This window comes from Diabrotica undecimpunctata, chromosome 8, assembly GCF_040954645.1.
Source record: "Diabrotica undecimpunctata isolate CICGRU chromosome 8, icDiaUnde3, whole genome shotgun sequence".
Taxonomy (NCBI): Eukaryota; Metazoa; Arthropoda; class Insecta; order Coleoptera; family Chrysomelidae; genus Diabrotica; species Diabrotica undecimpunctata.
This window is the reverse complement of record NC_092810.1, coordinates 65,137,548-65,158,027: the sequence shown is the minus strand read 5'-3', so window position 1 is coordinate 65,158,027 and position 20,480 is coordinate 65,137,548. Positions and strand designations below refer to the sequence as shown.

Sequence of the window (20,480 nt, the reverse complement as noted above, 5' to 3'; positions counted from 1 at the left end):
AGTTGTATTTAATGAAATAGATATTACAGTAATTACAATTCGTTTAATGTTTAATTTTAGATTGGTGATCATGTTCAGTTTCAAGTAGATACCACTGGTAGAGCTGCGAATATAATAGCCGTAAGAAAAAAATTAAAAGCTACTGTTGACGCAATTAAAGGACATTTTGGATTTCTGGCGTATGAAGTAGAGGAGGGGAAAAAACTGTTTTTCCATATGACAGAAGTCAAAGATAATGTTAGTCTCCAAGTTGGCGATACTGTAGAATTTGTACTTGTCACCAACCATAGAAGTGGAAAATCGTCAGCATGTAATGTTGTGAAAGTCAAGTATGTACATTTTATTAATTTGTCTAATTATACAATGACAATTCGTCGGTGTCAACACGTAAAGGCGTATCTCAAAATTTGACGAAATTGAGTTAGGACCGTATTTGATATCATAACTATAGGTCCCATGATGTGAAGAAGTGGCGTAACTAAATCTTATACCGTTCACATTAAAACCTAATGCTTTTACTGAGGCGTATCTTAAAAAGTTTAAAAAAAAATTTAAACGTATGGGAGCATCTTAAGATACGCCTTAAAACTATAATTTTTTAACCGATTTTGGGGCGTATATTAACATACGCCCTATCGTATTTACTTCATGAAAAGGTAAATATGTTTATACAGGCGGATCTTTGCAGGTCTATGCTTGTATAATTTTGCTATTGGCCGTTTAAAACCGAAAGAAAAGAACAGTTCACCGTATGTACTTATCCAGAGCGGTTGTTCGTGTAACTTCATACGTTTGTTTTGTGTTCCAAAAAAATCTAAGTAAACATTGGTAAGTACGTGGTTCTTTTATTTAATAAATGACTTTCGTTTTTTTTAGGTATTATGAATGAATATTATAACGAGTATTTTTACTTGTTGTTTAGCTGAATAATTGTAGTCCTAGTATTTTAAGTTGATTTGTGACTATTAGAAAGAGAAGGTTTGTTAAAAATAAAAACATCTTACACATTGTAAGTTGCTAAAAATAAACAATACTAAAAACTAGATAAAATCTAAATAACTACATTTAAAACTATCGTATTCAAAACAAAATTGATTGATTAATAGACGTATTTTAATTACAGGTACACTATGATGGAAGTTTTGGTGCAATGGAGGGATCGCTCAATATGTTTGGTATGTACAAATAAACTAGAGGTGGTAAACAAGGACGATACGTTTAAAAACGGTACACGTGTTAAAATGCTACATAATGAAAGGTGGTATTTTGGAATCATCCTTGATATGAAAGGATATTGTGGTGGCAGTTCGAGTGAAGAAAATGAACCTTTGACAAACACCGAGATTGGATCGGAATCAGATAATACAGATAATAGTGAAAAAAATAATAAAAAATCAAGTGACCATTTAAACAACGGCGATCCCTACTCGGATATAGACTTAAGCGATACAAACGATCCCACTTATACTCAGTGCTGTGAAGTACCAAAATGCAAAGGAGAAGTGTTCAGTTCCTGTTGTCAATTCCGTTGTCAAATCCTTCTCTGCTGGAATCATTTCATGGAGGATTTGCCTACTTGTGATAAGCATCGCAACCAAGATTCCAGTGATGATTCGTTTGTGTCAAAAAGGAGATATCGCAAAAAAAGAAGATCGATAATCGAAAGCCCGAAGATTACAACGTAGAAGGTGCATCAAAGGAATATGAAAGGGAAGTCTTGACGAGAACAAATAAAAAGAGAGTTGCTCAAGTTTTACGACGAAGTGGTGCTCAATATGTTTCAGTAGACACCAAAAAGACTGTTAGCGGACGTAAACTAGGTTCATCCTGTAACAGTGAGTGGTGTAAAAAGGGCGGTAGGAATTGCAGTAAGTTTAGTAAAGAAGTTAGGCAATCAATATTTGATAACTTCTATAAATTGGCTAATGTACAACTCCAACGCGAATATATTGCGCGGCACGTTAAACAAGTTAAAAAAAAAATTTGCACAACTTCAAATCTCAAATCTAGGCGTGAGAACACTAACTTATTTTTTCTTCCTTTGGATGGAAACACTGTCCAGGTGTGTCGTTCATTTTTTATGAATACGTTAAATGTAAGTGAAAAAGCCATTCGTACTGTACTAACTAAAATGGATAGTACTGGCTTTATAGAAAAAGACAATCGTGGTGTTAGATGTGCTAACGTCGTTCTAAAGGACGAAGCTAAAAGAAAACTAATCGAAAATCATATTAATCGTTTTCCGCGAGTAGAGTCGCATTATTGTCGCAAAAAAAAAGCGGGCGAATTGTTTATTCCGTCCCAGTTAACACCTGTTATTCGTCTTGCAAGACTTGCTAAGCCCTATGAGGTACATACCTTTAGTTTTGGGGACTTTTGGGATTTTAAAACTTTAGGCGAAAATCTTCGAATAAGGTCATTGCGAATAGATGATCAAGGTAATGGCTTTAAATGGACAGAGGTAACAGAGTTCAAAGTTACTAAAAACGATTTACAAAAAATTTTCTTTAAAACAAGTCACCTAGAAGAAAATTATCGATCAGTCACTCTAAAGCGACAAAATACTCCTTTCCTAACTAAACCACTAAATAAATTAAACACAGAGCCCCGACCTATATCGATGGCAAAATATAAAGATTTGAACACTCTCTGTACCGGTAACACACCAGTGATACGGTTACCAGAACATATTAATTTTTATAAATCTCTGCCTCATACAGCGGAATGAAAATTTAAAACTAATTTTTTTTTTAAATATGTTTGTTTTTAAGACGAAACCCTTTAGCTTCGTCCTTTTAGTTTTAGTCAAGTGTTTAATAATGGTTATTTTGATACAGTTTTTGTTAAATATAAATTTTAGTTTTCTTATTATTGATACTCTTTTTTGTGAATTATAATGTTTTTTTTTTTGGAATGTATTTTCAACTATGTTTCCTTTACAATAATAAATTAATTTTTTATTGTTGTTCAGTCATCTTAAATCCTATTCAATAAAATATATTAGCAGTTTTTTTCATTTCTAAAACAGTTTTTAGTAAAAAACATCCAAATCGACTGGTTGTTTGCGGAAGGCGTATCTTAAGAACCCACATCAAAGCTATTGTTGCTAGCTCTACAAAAGGGCGTATCTCAAACTAACCCCAAAAAATAATAATTTAGTCAATATTTAAATGATAGAGTACTATTTCTTAGTCATTGTTCTTTACTATCACAAAGAAAGAACTTTATATTCAGTCCAGTTTTTCTGAAATGGAAGCAAATAGAAGTCGGAGATCCGTTTTTTCGCTCTAGTGAAAAGTTGCAAAAATCGAGATACGCCTTTACGGATTTTCATTGACGAATTGTATGTTATTAAATGGCATGGTTAACTTAAGCAAATATTAAGACGGTAGTTAAATCAATTGATGGTTTTTGGTTTAATGTTGCATTGGTGTGGATCTTTGTACATTTAATTTTGAAGATATTTGTTTAAAATACATATAGATTGTTTTTTAAGGCACTATTTAAATGACTCCTAGACTATATTTTGTGTTTATATATTTTTTTCTAAACTATTTGAATTTCCATCTCACTATAACTTCCAGAGCTCACATTGCTATAAATTCTCGTACTATCTTTCTACTGGCATCGAGTAGTAAGGATAAAAGTTGCACTAGCACGGTCAGATGAAATAAATATAAAAAGAGGAGTGATACAAGGCTGTATACTCTCGCCTTTACTCTTTAACTTGTATTCAGAGAAAATATTTAAAGAAGCTATAGTGAAGACAACATAAGATATTATTGTGAATGGTGTAACCGTGAAATATGCCGACGATATCTTACTGCTGGCTTATTGCGGAGAAGACCTTCAAAATCTAATGCACAAAATAAACCAGACCTGTGATCAGTATCGATTAAAACTCAACGAAGAAAAACGAGCGAACTTAGGAAAACTAAGCATATGATAGTTAACAAACAAAATTATATACACGATGACGGTATAAAAGTCGAAGATGTCGTACTGGACAAAGTAGAGAAACTCGTGTATCCCGGCAGTAATATTAATGAGAGCTGGGATCCAACCGTAGAAATTAAAAGCCGAATTTTCGAGAACGAACCTGAGCTACATTTGTAAAAATAAGTAACATACTTTGCAGCTACGATCTTAGTATTGACTTTAGTTTTCGAATGACATATTGCTACGGTGGAACCGTGGACTCTAGTGAGGCTATGCTTAAACGCTTGAAAGTCTTTGAGATGTGGGTATACAGACGACACGATTAATAATAAGCAGTGTTAGAAATGAGGAGGTCCTTAGACCGCTGAACCAAATGACACAATTGGTCAATATAATAAAAAGACGCAAGCTGGAATACTCTCCCATTATGAGATATCCTGAAAAATATGAACTTTGGCACCTGATCATTCAGGGAAAGATGCTAACGTGGTCCTGGTACAAGAAGGACATCATGGCTGAAAAATCTAATACAATGGTACAGAAAATCGACTATATTATTATTTTGACCTGCTGTCAGTAGAGTCACGATTGCGAATATGGTAACCAAAATGATATCCAATTATCGATAACGGTCATGAAACTAGAAGAAGTTCTTCTTTAACTGATTAAGCAAATTTGTATTCAATCTCTGTCTGCTACTTAGCATTTGCATTTGTGCTGCTGTTTTTCTGGATGCTTGATCATTTTCAGGTCTTTTATCAGTTTTGAAATCGTTTATTAGCTGATACCAATGTAATGCATAATTAATAAAGAGTGGATTACAGATACGATAGTAAGTTTGATGGTTAAACGAAGAAAAATAAAAACAAAAGTTCTGTTCAATATACGCACTTAATAATGGCTATATATTATGCAATTAGTTCTACATCTTTTAGTTAATCTTAAAATTGCCTGTCTTCTGAAATGTACCATGATTACAGTCTGTCCCAAACCCTTCTTTCAGTGCGTCACTAATTTTGACGTCATATAGGATTTTAAGAATGTCGAGAATTATTGCATGACATTTTAGTTAAATTTGACAGTTGTAGGATCGTAACCTCTCTTTTTCTAATTGAAAATAATTTAATAATTTTAATATTAGTCCTTGTTCTTTCTCGATATATTTCGGTATATTTAAAATATTTTTATGACAATAAATACAAAATTTCACTGTAAAATCTCTGATAATACTAACCTGGAATGACAATTATCATTTTATCAGTTGACATTGTGAAAGTACTGTCACTATCGAGACAATTGCGTCAAATTATATTTATGCGCATTGTTGATTGGATATCTATTTAGCGTATTCTAAACTCCAACCAATATACATCGATAGAATATTAGAATAGAATTAGCTTTACGATAAATCATTTTCTAAGTTCTATGTATAATAATCACAGACTCACGTTTTTTTCTGTCACTTCTAGCTTAATGTGTTAGAGAGAATTCGATCAACTATGACGCACTGAAAGAAGGGTTTGGGATGAACTATATATATTAAATCCCTTACAATACAAATCCTCAGTACGTCAGCAGAGAGAGAGAGAGAGAGAGAGAGTGTAAATGCAATCTTCGCATTAGTGTAACATCAACGGGAAAATGAGAGGATTTTGAAAAGCTGTAAACATATATCAAGAGCTTTAATGCCCACATAAAAAGTAAAATAATAAAAAAAAGACAATAGTAGACATTTGAAAACGTTATAATATACACGACGCGTTAAGAAGTTGTAAAGATTATATAGGACAATGTTTAAAGATCAATGAGATTATGCAGATAAGAAATATATTCACATTGAGACAGGACCAGAAATAACAAGAGAAATTAAACGGACATTTAAACAAATAATTACTGAAAAAGCTACAGGTCCAGATTCGTTGCCAATTAAAATGAGTGAATAATTCTGAAAGAACTACTTTTTATAGATGTACCTCCTAGTCTTCTACCCGGTGGAGACCTTTTTAGAGGAGTTTCTTGTGTCATTTAGGTTCGGAAATTCTGTCTACATTATATTATACCATGGTAATATATGGTTTTCTGTATCTCTAAATATAGATATCCACTAGATGGATATTTTTCGCAATATTCTTGCTAGTTTCCATTTATCTGTTCATGCTATTTACAAACTTTGTCTCAGAAAGTTAAGTTTTACCTTACGGATTTTTTCATATTCGTTCTGTAACTCTTCCATTTCTTTCTATGAAATCATCTTTTTTATCATTCTTAGGTTTTTATTCCATAATTCTCCATGTAAGGCTCCATGTTGATCTTATATATTTTACAGCTTCTGTTATGATTTCAGTTTTTTTTTTGTTATTATTGTTCCTAAATATTTCAATTTATTTGTACAATTTATATCTTCTTTCTGCTTAGGCATTTTCCATCATGAATTCGTCGTTTTAAGCCTCCACAGCTTTCTATCCTTCCAGTCTCCTTCTCTGATATCTCTCTCCGTCGTTGCATTTCCTATATCGCTGCTTCGCAAGAACGTAGGCTTAAGTCAAAAAAGACGATTTTTGAGAAGAGGCATTTTAAAATTTTATAGATATGATTATGGACATAACTCCGAATAAGTTGTTACTTTAAAGGAATTACCTATACAATTTTGTTAGAAATATATTTAAATATAAACTGTGATAACTAGATAAATTTATGAAGTGTAAAAATGGTTAAATTTTATCTTATTGTTAACCCCTACTAGATTTGAGTCCTTTTTGCAGAGAAACATTTACTTCAACAAATATTTAGGCATTTACTAACACACAAAAAATATTGTATCCTAACTTAACATGTAGGTATACAGATTCGGCAAGTTTTCAACTACCGTATACGTCATTCAGTATGTGGAACAAAGATAACACTTAATTGTTTGAATAGAAGTGAGAGGCAGTCACCATCTCAATGGAGTAGGTATGACTTTTAAACAGTGTTGCTATATTAATGTTACATCTTTCCTTCTAAAATTTTAGTCAGATACACGAGTCTAAAATAATATTTAAATCCACTACAGTTCATTGTCGAATGAAAATTAATATTGTCCCAAAAAAACTCAAATAAAGTAGCCACGTAATTGTTATTTTCTAATCGATTCTATCAATTACTTAATTAGTTAACAAAGAACATTGATTTAAGGAATTTATGTGTGGCAACAACGCATTATTCCCCTGACGAGTTGTAAAATTTTAAGCAACGCCTTCTTTCACAGTGCCAAGCGGCATACACATACACCGATACATCGCGGACGGCATTCGGTAATTATCGGACACTGATTGGGAGCGCAGTTCTTTGCATAAAATTATTTCGTCGCCAACTTTCCGTCGGTAAACCTTAAGAAAAACTCGAACACTTATATTCGAGTTTTAAATGCAATCCTTCTAGATTTTTAGCTGTGGTAGCTTGGAAATAAAACAATTAACTTAACATTAACAAAACAGAAATATTTTTATAAGAAAAAAATTATTCTAAATAATTAAAATTAAGGGCATTTTTAAAAAAATCTCTAACCAATTAAATGTTCAAACAAACCACCATTTTGCGCTAAACAAAATCCGAATCCAGCAATTAGCATTGAGTCTCATTGCATTTAGCTGATTTGTTTGTACTCGACTACAAAGTTGAACAATTTTTTCTTACCTTATTGACCTTAAACCTGCTGCACAGATAAGCGCCGCCTATTCTTTTGAGGGGAAATCGTAGAGAGGGCAAACCGTTTATACTATTTGTCTGTCTACTGAAGTGCGTTATTTATTTAGCTCACGCTGTTGTCGTATCTCAATTTCTCAATTCAGTGTTCTTTGTTAATTAATCAAGTAATTATATAATCGTTTAAAAAATAACAGTTACATGATTACTTCATGTAAGTTTTGTTGGGGCAATATTAATTTTCATTCTACAATGAACTGTAGTGGATTTAAACATTATGTAACACTCTTGTATCCGACTAATGTTTTAGAAGGAATTATGTAACAGAAATTTTGCAACACTGTTTAAAAATTAGACTCGCTACTCCAACATGCGTGGATTGTGTCTCACTCGTATTCAAACAATTAAGTGTTTTTTAATACGGATGTCATTCCAATGTTTTTATGTGGCCATACAATGTTTTTAACAACTTTTTATTAAACTGATGATGGAATGATTCAATTCCGAAAAGATCTTCTTTAAAATAAAAATTTTAAGCTTTTAATAAGCATTTTTTATACCTTAATACACACGAACACCACGTGCTTTGTATTCAACAGGTATACTAGCCACTCCTGGATATCTCCACTTCATGGTTTGTTCCAGTTTCACTTTTAACGTAAAATATAAATATATCATAAGATTGTACTTACTTTCTCAACAACACTGACCTAATTAAAAAAGGGTCCTTATTTTAGAGGGAAATTTCACAAAAACCAGTCGTAGATATAAGAACGGTCGTCCTTGACCAGAAGTAAACACGCAATTGCTTCACAGTCTTCGGCGTAACTAACTTCAGACTGTATTCATACGAAAATGTTGTATTTATTTACATTCGCGCCAAACAAATATAGTCACTCGGTGCCATCTCTTAGCGACTATTATTATTAACGTAATAGATCTTTGTTCACGCGATAGATACTTTGATTTTTAGTAGATCTGTACTAATAAGTCAATTTCGTCAAATTTTGACTGAAGCCTACGTTCTTACGAAGAGACGATATATGTTTCACTTCTGATAGCTGGTCTTCATCCTAGTCCGTCCCCACCTTTTCTTTGAACATAAGCTATTTTCATGGTCAAAGAGGTAAAGGTACTATCCAATAAAGTCGTCCCAGACACGCAACCTAAAAAGTTAGACAAAATTAAATTATTAGTTAAATGTATATATGTATGTATATGTATATATATGTATACATATATATATATATATATATATATATATATATATATATATATATATATATATATATATATATATATATGTTTTGGATGGGTTGGAGTCAATAAAAGGGGCTATTTATATGGCTCCAACCCATCCAAAACATATTCATATATTTTTTCCAAACGTGTCACAAGTACTTCTTTTTTCTTTATATATATACATATATATATATATATATATATATATACATATATATATATACATATATATATATATATATATATATATATATATATATATATATATATATAAAAGGCAGTTTTTGGAAATGTGTTCAATACTTAAACACCCTAACGCTCTTAATAAGAGAACGGATATTAGGCTTAATATGTTGTTTACTTTAAAATTGTCCCCTAAGGTGTATGTTCTATCATATTTTCATATTAAATAATTTCAAATAAAAATAAAATAAAATATTTTCTTACTTTATTTAACTTAGATTCATTCAACTTACATTTTATTGATTATTTTGTCAATGTTACATTTACATATGTGAAATAATTGTTTCTGATCAAATAGTTTAACAAAATTTTATAATTAAAATTGATTTATAGAATCTTTATTAGTCTCAGTTCCAAATGTTATGAACCTTGGACTGTTGGAAGTTGAATCAATCTTCACCTGTTGGCTGGCTATTCAGCCACAACGTAGACTATTTCAATACGCCTTGCTGTTCTGTCATATTTTGACCTCAAGGCCACTGTCTTTTCTCGTTGTTTGGCGTGGTTTCTACTTGTTGCTTCCATTTAACCGGCAGCAGCTAAGAGTGGTAACCTCATTATATTTTTAAATATCACTATATTTCAATCTTAATCAATTTAATAATGTTACCTAAAGTTAAAATTAAATTTAACTAATAATATACTGTTGGAAGTGCATCTTATGATCTTTTTAGTTCTCTGCAAATTAATGTTTTTTACTTAAGTTTTTTACATATTTTTTATATACATGTACAATTACCACATGTCCGTTATAATCAGATCTATTCTGTAACTTTTAACAAATCGAATAGAAATGACCAAGTCGAATCGTAATTACCTGAAATCGGAATGTTGGATATCTATCGCGTCGTTTTTGTGTTTGGATTGGCATTCTGTAACTTACATCGTAATCGGTGTAAATCGAAAACGTCAACTTCTACTTGACGCGCTCAGAAGTTGGTGGCAACCCCGCACTAAAAAGAGAAATAAGTGTTCTGTGACGTTATGTAACTGGAAAGGCTAGGCGCGCCAAAAATTTATCAAAAAAGAAGATTATATTTCAAGCTTGTCGTCAAGTAGTTTTGATTTGTTTTGGTTAAGTTTAAATAGTTCGTTACAAGAATACAAAATGGCAAGGGGAACACGAAAGAAAAAGGCATATGCTTAGCAGTTAAATTATTTAGTAAACTTTATCTAAATAAATAACACCACATATTAAAAAATGTCAGACTAAATAAGTCAACAAATAAATGTCAAAACAAACGTCAAGACCAATTTCGATGTCGAAACTTGATCTCGACAGAGCTTGTCTAGTCGAAATCAATTTCTACACAACATTCCGATAGTAGAGGTCGAGATGAGTTACAGAATACCGATTCCTACAATTCCGATCCGACTTGCTGACCTCTATTCGATTTGACTCATTTCTATTCGATTTGTAGTTACAGAATAGGGCTGAATGTCCATTGTCGTAAGTTTCTTTACATATTTAATATCATTGACTGCTACATATCTTTTTGAGGTAACACACTTATAATAACTTTTCTATGGATGTTTGGTTTTTCATATTGTTCTTTTTAGATGAACTGGTGATGCTTTCTGATCACCAGCGGCGTCGCACAAGCATATTCGTTACAATATATTGTACAATATAATTTTAACAATCGTTATTTTTTTTTTAGCGATGTCCAAGCTAGACCAGAAAGACTAATCAGTAGACTACGTACCATATCAGTAGATGACACTGGACCTAAATTAACTGTGGTTCGTCAACCGAAAGGACCAGATGGTTCCAAGGGATTCTTAACAGAGGCACGTGTAAAACGTATACCTGGTGCCGTACCTAAATAATAATTCTGATAGACACTGCTTAGTCAAAGGTTAATTCATTCTCATTCATGTCATATACAAAAATACTAGTAACTAACTACTCTTGTTTCGTAGCATTGGAGTTGGAATAACGTAATGTATTATATAAATTAAGCCATATATAAGTAAGAACAATTTTTTTTTTCGATTCTAGGCAAGAATAATAATACGAGTTTAAATGTTTATATGTGAATTAAACACCTTTTTGATAATAACTAAATTTGATTTCTGCAAAGAATATTTTAATATAGTATATAGTTTTTACCTAGTAGGAATAGGCAGGTCTAATATTTTTCATTAGTAAAAATTCATCATAAGAAGTATCATTTATTATTTAAATAGTACAATTTAAACAAATTTAGGTGTAGTTCCTTTAGAAAATATTCATCATAATCACTTAGAAAATGAAACACTTCGGAATGTAACAAATGAATGTAGAATAGGATCGGTTAACATAATTAACAAGTGTGTTATTAGCTTAACATCTGTTAGCATATCTACAGTGAATCATAAACTTATCCCAAATTAGTTAGTATTAGTTGGTAAACATACTTTATACTGTTTCTCGAAAATACCTCATTGAATATATTTACTGTAAAATATTTTTCGGTTGTTTCTTGTTAGTGCAACTGTTGCTATTTAGGTCTTACAGGTTCTTTAAATATCCAATTGAATTGGTTTTTGTATAATAGCGCATGATGCACTTTAATTTTATTAATAACTTTCTTGTCCCAACAACGTGTAAAACGTCTCATCCATAGGACATATATGTACGATCCAGTGTAGAACAATTCACCTAACGCAGCATGCTGCGATTCATATTTAGATTACGCATTAGCGAGTACATTGCTCGTATATTACCTCACATTGAAATATATTACTAGTATTGCGAGAGGTGTGCTGCTTACCATGCGTCGGTGCAGTATAGTGCATGCCAAGATAGGTGTTTTATGGCCTTTACTTTTAAATCTTTTTACAACTATAAACCCCCTTTAATGCTAGACGCCATTAATCTAGCACGTGCTGATTAAGGCCCCACATTATTCTTATTATAAAGCACAATCGGCACGTGCCAACACCCTTGAAAAGCGTACGAACACTGTATCTTAACCTGTACTATACTTGTATTATTATATCGAATGTTTGGTAGATAACTATAGTGTTTACCTGATCAAGAAATGAACCTCTAACGATATTGAAGGCGTAGAATTTAAAGTATGTTGGACTTTTTACTGACAGCTTTTTAAAAGTGTAATACGTTGATGCATTATTACAGAACATTTTTATACAATAATTGATAGATATTGTTTAAAAGAAATAGGAGTAATTCATAGATCAATATTATTGTTACCTACTGGTAAGATTCTTGCAGAAATTTTTAAATTGTAGACAAAAATCGCGTAATGATATTTAACGGTTTATTTATTTAATATTCTTGCCTAGAAGTTCCTTCAGTGGAGTCCAAAATAAGAATTATACTCAACTTTCCCTATAGTTTGCGAAGATTTGGTGCATAGTTTCCAGTTTAGAGCAAAAGGTTTAAATAATAAAAGTTTTCTAAACAAAAGCAGTTTATATCTGTGGATATTGCCTTGTATGTAGTATAAGCAGACTGTTAAATGTGAATTTTTTTACCATTAACTTTAATTTTCGACAGGTCATAACCATGGACATAAATCAGTAACAAATAATATTAAAAAAATTTAACTAAATATTTAGTTTCTAAATAGTCTCGCAATAAAAGAAATCTCCAAATTTGTACAGTATAGTTTTACTCGAAAGTAGCATAGACTGGAATGATTACAATTTACTATGGCAATCTGCTTCGTCGATTATTAAAGGGAATTAAAAAAAAATACTCCACTACAATTGCAACAAAATCTAAACAAAGGTCAAATTTGGTTAAAATATACACCAATAGTAGTAGCTAATATTTATACATGTTGAAATTGTGAACAAAAACAAGTTATGCTGTGCTTGATAAAAATTTAAAACTTAAAACAAATTAAACACTGCTTAGAAACCAAAAAAAAAAATGATAATCCATTGACAAATATTAAATACAATGAATTTATTATTAGGATACAGAGTTAAGGTATTAGAATATGATCTAGAGAAGACTGCATCCATAAGTAAACTGTACATTATAAGACCTTTTGTAATTTTTATTTAGAACCCGTTTAGGTGTAATATTAGTTTGCAGTCTGCCAGTACCCGCAACAGCTCTTTATGCCAGAATTTGTGGAGCTATTCCTAAATACTTAGGGTCGCTATATATTTGCAAATATTTTCACCGCAATAGGCAAATTAGATATGATTATAAATGTTTATGTAGTTTTCCTTTCTGATCGTCAGAAGAAATTCACTGTGTAAATGGCTGTAGATGTTTCATTATCTCATGACGCTGGTGCCATAGGGGATGGAAAAGTTACCGTGAAATCTGTAGCCTGTCAGTGTTTTTAATGCTTACTTAAGTGTTCACGCATGTATATTTCTAGAGGTCATGAGATTGTGAAACATATTAGACGAGCAAGCGCCAAATGTAATTAGATTTTGACAGACAAAAACAGCATATTTACAATATGATTGATAATGCATAATGCATCTAATCATATTAGATAAGAATCATATTTGAGAAGAATATATGTGTCGCCGTATAAGGACCATTTCGTTCAAATATTATAATATGTGAGTCAGAAGTTTTAGAATCTATAATTCTAAAATAAATTATCTAACTGCCTTATTGTAGAACAAAACTGAGTTACGAATCACCTCCTACTCTTTCTACCGCTGAGTTATGATCCTTCCTATTTTCAATTCATATGTTATACATCAACTATCTTCCTAAGACTTTGATAACAATTATTCTCTTAAGATGTTAAAAGAGGATTTGATTTAGAAGTTTTTACAATGAACCATTTTTATACTTGGTGTTTGCTTGGTGTGAAATATTTCCTGTCGATATAATTATGAATTTCTTTCTTTTTTTTTTTGGAAACTTACATTTTTTTTTTTTTCATAAAAACAGTTTGGAACTTTCTGTTGGATAACTTAGTGCTTTGTTACATCATCTTTTTATTCAATCCTATAATTCATTGAAAGCTTCCAAACAATTATTGTTTAAAATTAACATATTACAATTAACAAACTAAATATGAAGTTTAAATATTCCTGAAATTTTCTAGTGTATATTTGTCGTCTCAATATTAATAAATTAATAACCCAGTTGCAGGTCTATGCCTGGAAGAGCATTTGGTACTATAAGAGGATGTAAAAGATCACAAATACAAAATAATTTAGTGCTTTATATACTAGGACTACTATATTATGAAATTAAACAAAATTTACATCAGGCGTAATTTAGTTTGTGTGTATCTTTATACAGCATATACAAATCTCTCTACTATGACTTATACAGTGAAATATATAATGAAACGTAGTGAAATACGAAGTTAAAAGTTTATTCTGTTGCTGAATACATAATTCAATTTCTTCTAATCATGTTGCCAAACTCAAAGTGTAACATTTCTTCTCATTCTCATTTTTGATGCACCCCAGAAGAAAAAGTTAGGTGATAAATGCGCGACTGCGCCATATATTAAAAATATCCGTTTATTATTTGATCAAGTTAATCTAAAATGGCTCCAGTATTGCAGTACAGTATTATAGTGTGTGTTTCAAAAGGATATTACAACCCACATCTAAAAAATTGCAATATACTTAAATTTTCAAAGAATGAGGAACCCAATGAGGTTCCGTATGAATATACAAAGGAGTTACAGTACTCCACACACTTTGCCTGTTCGTTTACCTTGATAAATAGAACCATCCATATGGCGCAAAATAGTTCATTAGTAACATCGATTCCAATTTGTTGAATGAAATTATTGATCCATTTACACTACTCTTATTTATTCAGTATGTTTTAATTATTGCACAACTGTTACTTTGTATGGAAAAAAATTTTCTCTAATGGTAAGTGGGCCGTTCCGACACCTAAAACAATTTTCTCATTGTTGTGTTCAAAAATGGAAATAGAGTATTTGAGCTTTCTCATTACGTATGAGTGGTCTAAATATTACTGGATCTGATGGCGAAAACGGCAATTTATGTTACCAAAGAATATTTATTTTGAACATTATCTCTAATGTCAATATATTTCGTCTAGTTACTATACCGTTTTCACCTCTGTGTGGTGTTTCTCTGAAGGGTCGCAAAATAGCTTCTTGATTGGACGAAAAGCGCTTCAATGAAGCCGAACAAATTATATCATGCACTTTGTTCCAGTGTGATTTTTAACTTCAGTAAAGAAAATGAAAGCTCAGTTTAGCTGAGAAATCTGATAAAAAAACGCTTAACAACCGTTACCTTCAAATTATAATACATATAAGCTTTATTATGAACCGCGTCAATGACGCAAATCTGGTTTTGACAATATTGAGAGTACTTTTTAATTCTCTATCGATCGCCCATTTTCATTTCGTATCGGAAGTTTTTCAGAGAATTAGGCAAAAAGTATCGTGATATCTCTGTTATGGCTAGATTAATTATTATTGTAGTTGATTATGTCCATATTTTTCTGGCTTATGTCTTGTGTAGTGAAGACCATCGGATAATTTTAGGGATATTTATAAATTTTCACTATTCTTTTAAAGAAAATCACTCATAGATTAAAAACTATATTAAAAATATTAATCGCATATATTTGTCATCATTCATATTGTTTAAAACAGTTTAATATTCTCCGGTCTGTAGTAATATTTTAAACAAATTTGAATATTATCGACTAATTAGTTACAAAGTTATTGTTCAAATATTAAATTATTTATTAAGTATTACGTTGGTGCGTCTATCTTAACTATATTGGGTTTTTTTTTGTATGAATATGTTATTTTTATGCAGCTCTTGCAATGTGATACATTCGAAATTTTTGTGTTTTGTTAGACGTCTTTTTTATGTTGTGTTTGCTGTTATTAACACATATGTGATCTAAACTAGTACAATATTCAAATTCGTTTAATAATATTAATTGATTAAATCAAAAAGCGCGGAGTTTGGAACAATTTGGAGTTGTGTAAATAAATTTTAAGAACCTCAGTATGTCACGATGAACTTTAAATTAACTTTGTAAATTAGAACCATTCTTGGATATTATATGGAAATATATTTGTTGTAAAATATGAACTGACTTTTATATATCCATGAATGGGATAATAGTGAGTTATTAGATAACAAAACAAGCTACGTTGTTCTGTGATAAATTATTCATTACCAACCAAAATAACTCATTTCTAAATATCGATAAACAAAAATCTTCATCTCAACCATTTTTTATCTATTTTTTTTATTTAATGTAGTTAAGTAATTTTGTAATGTAATTTTACGTTTTTTGTTTAACTTGCGTTGCTGTGGGTACTGTGATGCAGTTCTTGAAAAAATGATTACAAAACATTTATTCAATGTGGATTATCTTTCTATTTGTAAATTGTTTTAATTTTGAAAGAAGTAAATATATAAGTGAACTATTATAAATGTCTTTTATTTCTGTTATTTATGGTATTTGGTATAGTTTTATTTAGTATTTGGTATAGTTCAAAAAATAATTCAAATTGATTTTTTGCTCTCTAGAAGCGCCCCTTACATACAAAAAATCGCTGAAGCTGTAGAAAATTATCTCCATAAAACGTTTGAAGTCTTTGGCAAATTTTTGGCCGAAGTTTTTTTATGTGACCGTCTGTTATAAATCGGTCGTATTGAAGCCAATTGGATAATTATTCATCTTTCTTTCATTCATGATACCCATTCCAAGATTCTGGAACCCCGTACCAGTTTGTACAGCTCTACAGTTGCACGAACAACATGGATAGTAAGCAATTTCTTTTTAATGACTACCATAATGAATAATGGGATTTTAGTCGGTTCATAATTACTTATTAGGAATAGAAAACATATTTAATAGCGTTTCCCATAATGATCTGATAGTGTTAAAATCTATAGAGTTGCAGTAACTTGCGATTATTTCTATAGTGTCGGTTGTGTTATTTTTACGAGTTTTAATACATTTAGTAATGGCGCACGTACTTGTTCCATGGAAACGCAGGCTACGTTTCAGAAAAGCAAATAACCATTAATCTTACGAACTATCATTTGGATCGCCGTGGTAATGATTTATTATCAAATATAACGTTTCTGTCCGAAATGCGTGGTGTTTCTGAAAGGAGTATTTACAAAGTGCGCCAGGAGTAGGGGAAACTGGGTATTATTTGTCAAACATATTAAGAAGTTTGAAAATCTTACAATCGCCACGCCCACCTGATGCGCACTAAATTTATCGGAAATATACCAGTCGAAGTCAACAATTCAACGTGTAAAGTTCGGTCGGTACAGTCTGCGGCAGAGTTTTCTTAAAGAATAGTGAGTCCCAGTGACGTAAAATGGAATTTAAATCGGACAGTTTTGTCCGGTCAAAGCCGAAAAATTATAGCAAGTGTTATGCATTTTATGCAACAAGAAGCAAGGGGCAACGTACCTCTAATAGACTTAAAACAAGTGCAAAAACGTGTTGTAAGAACAACAGGTGTAAGTTTATCCGCCATACAAGCCATTTCGAAGGAAATAAAATGCATCGTAGATGGTACTGCATCAACATTTAGTACTCCAAATAAAAAAAGAAGTAAGTCGGCTTTAAAATCTAAGTTGGATGAGTGCGACAAAGGGGTGCTTCGGTCGGTACAGTCTGCGGCAGAGTTTTCTTAAAGAATAGAGAGTCCCAGTGACGTAAAATGGAATTTAAATCGGACAGTTTTGTCCGGTCAAAGCCGAAAAATTATAGCAAGTGTTATGCATTTTATGCAACAAGAAGCAAGGGGCAACGTACCTCTAATAGACTTAAAACAAGTGCAAAAACGTGTTGTAAGAACAACAGGTGTAAGTTTATCCGCCATACAAGCCATTTCGAAGGAAATAAAGTGCATCGTAGATGGTACTGCATCAACATTTAGTACTCCAAATAAAAAAAGAAGTAAGTCGGCTTTAAAATCTAAGTTGGATGAGTGCGACAAAGGGGTGCTTCGTCGATTTATTATTAATTTTTGTACTGGCGAAAAACAAGTTCCAACTTTACGACGAGTACATAGAAAATTTGCCACTGAGTAGAACTACAATGGTTCACGTGAATCATTGAGAAAAGCAATGAGGGATATAGGGTTTCGTTGGAGAAAAACAAAAACTAATAAAAAACTTAATGGAAAAACCGGAAATCCAACAGTTGATACGTAACTTTCCTTGAGATATTAAAAAATACCAAGAAGAGAAGATCATATACATGGACGAAACCTACATTCATTCTTCCCATAATCACTCGAAAAGTTGGAGTGACAATTCCAATGAGGGATTACGTGCTCCGATTTCAAAAGGTCAGAGACTGATAATAGTGTATGCAGGTGGTAAAAACGGTTTTGTGAAAAATGCTTATTTGAAATTTAAATCAAACACAAAAACAGGTGACTACCACAGTGAAATGAATTACGAAAATTATAAAAAATGGCTTCAGCAAATGCTTATTCCCAATCTTCCTCCACGTAGTGTACTGGTTGTTGACAATGCTTCTTATCACAACGTGCAAGTTGAAAAAGTGTCCTAATATGAGTTCAACGAAAAATGTAATGAAAGAGTGGCTTAGACAACGCAAACTGCCTTTTTCAGAAGAGATGGTAAAAGTATCCATAAAACCAGATTTAAGGTGTAGGAAATTGACAGAATACTGGGAAATACTGGTCATTCGGTATTACGACTGCCTTCGTATCATCCAGATAACCCCATAGAATTAGTATGGGCAGTTCTTAAGAAACGCTCTTAAGATAAAAACGTTGACTTTAAGTTTAGTTCTTTGGATCGTTTTTGCTATGAATTTTTTCAAATGAAGAGTGGAAAAAACGGTGTGAACACGCTAAAAGTTTCGAACAATTTTTTAGGGAAAAAGAACCTGTTTTAGATTTAGTTTTTGATGAAATATTGATTTATCTTGACGAAGACAGTAGTAGTGATTTCAGTGATGATAATTCTGAGTCTGATAGTGATTTTTCAGGAGTTGAGCCTCTGTAAACATTTTACTCTTCTTAATTATTATATCTTATTGCTCTATCTTCGCGAAATTTAAAAATTTTCTTTTCTGTCCATTTCTAAGGCTCTATACTCTTTATATATATATATATATATATATATATATATATATATATATATATATATATATATATATATATATATAAATATTTTAATTAGATGGCTTCTAGATGATTTAAGTTCTTGGACGTACTTATATTTTTTAGTCTCTCTACGACACTTTTACAATCTGTAAATATAATACTTTTACTAGTTTAATACTGGCATCCATTGAATGCAATAAAACAGAACTTGACTTAAAATACTGCCTTGGGGAAGTCCAAGGTTCGTAGTTCTAGATGTAGTCGTTACTTGATTTATTTTTAAATGCATTTTCCTGTTTGTGTACAGCTAGTAGTTATTTATAAAGTTCGCTAATTATTGTTTAAGAAATCCAATCAAAATTAAATTGTTCGTTAAAACATCTAGGTTAACATTATCAAATGCCACTGTAATATCCACGAAACCTGCCATAGTCATGAGATTACTATTAAATCCAGCTAACGTATCTGTTTTTACTGTAGAATTTTTATTATTATTCTTTATAGTAAATTTGTAACTAACATTGTAATTTTTTGGCTTTGAAATCTATCATTAAAACAATAATAACAGCAGTCATATTTTCACATTATTTATTGGTTATAATTAGCTTCTTTTATGTTAACTTGTTTTTATTTTCTAATAAAATTATTTACTTTATAGTTTTATTTCATTATTATTGTTTACTTATTTAGTGTAAAAATAAATATATTTAGGGAAAAAAGCTAATGAATAAGAAATAAATGTTTGACGTATTTTTTAAATAATACCTACCTTCCTGTATAACTTGATTACGATTAAAAAGACATTAATGGATTACGTCAAATTCAACAAAATAGTTCTTGCTAATGACTCCATACTAGGTATTTGTATAATTTGTATTATATCCAAATGTTTCTTAGTATTTAAATTTTGGCATTTAAAAACCCAATAAATTCATTACCTTCCTAATGATACCTACCTACCGACCCGAGATGTTATAATAAATTAAAATAAAATAATTTTTGAGCAAGACTGTACCTTATCACCAAACCGAGCGTTTACGTCTTCCCTCTTTTACTCTCCGAATGCGCGCTCTCTCTGTTCTCTGCGCCGACGAGGCGTTCTCTCTAAGATTCTGAAACCTTTTCCTATATTTGCCAAATATGTAATAACAGTGAGTCACGTTTTTTTTTTCATTTAACCATAAGTCCACTACTATGACATATATAAACAAAATTTCTTCAGAATTGTACTCTCACATGCGTTCATTACAAAAGAAAAAGTCAAATTTGAAAATTGCTCGGTTTGTTTAGTTTGTATTTGATATATAAGGTCAAGTTGTC

General features: G+C 31.3%; 1 protein-coding gene across 3 annotated transcripts in view; it reads left to right on the top strand.

Moving 5' to 3' along the window:
* The window catches only part of Unr (cold shock domain-containing Unr), an 88,252-nt gene extending 71,764 nt beyond the window's left edge, over positions 1 to 16,488 (top strand). For all 3 annotated transcript variants that reach the window (XM_072540403.1, XM_072540402.1, XM_072540405.1), the window contains 2 exons: positions 61 to 329; positions 10,770 to 16,488. In XM_072540403.1, the coding sequence (XP_072396504.1) occupies positions 61 to 329; positions 10,770 to 10,938 (438 nt within the window). In that variant the 3' untranslated portion in view covers positions 10,939 to 16,488. The remainder of the gene's footprint in view (positions 1 to 60; positions 330 to 10,769) is intronic.
* Positions 16,489 to 20,480: the final 3,992 nt, after the last annotated feature.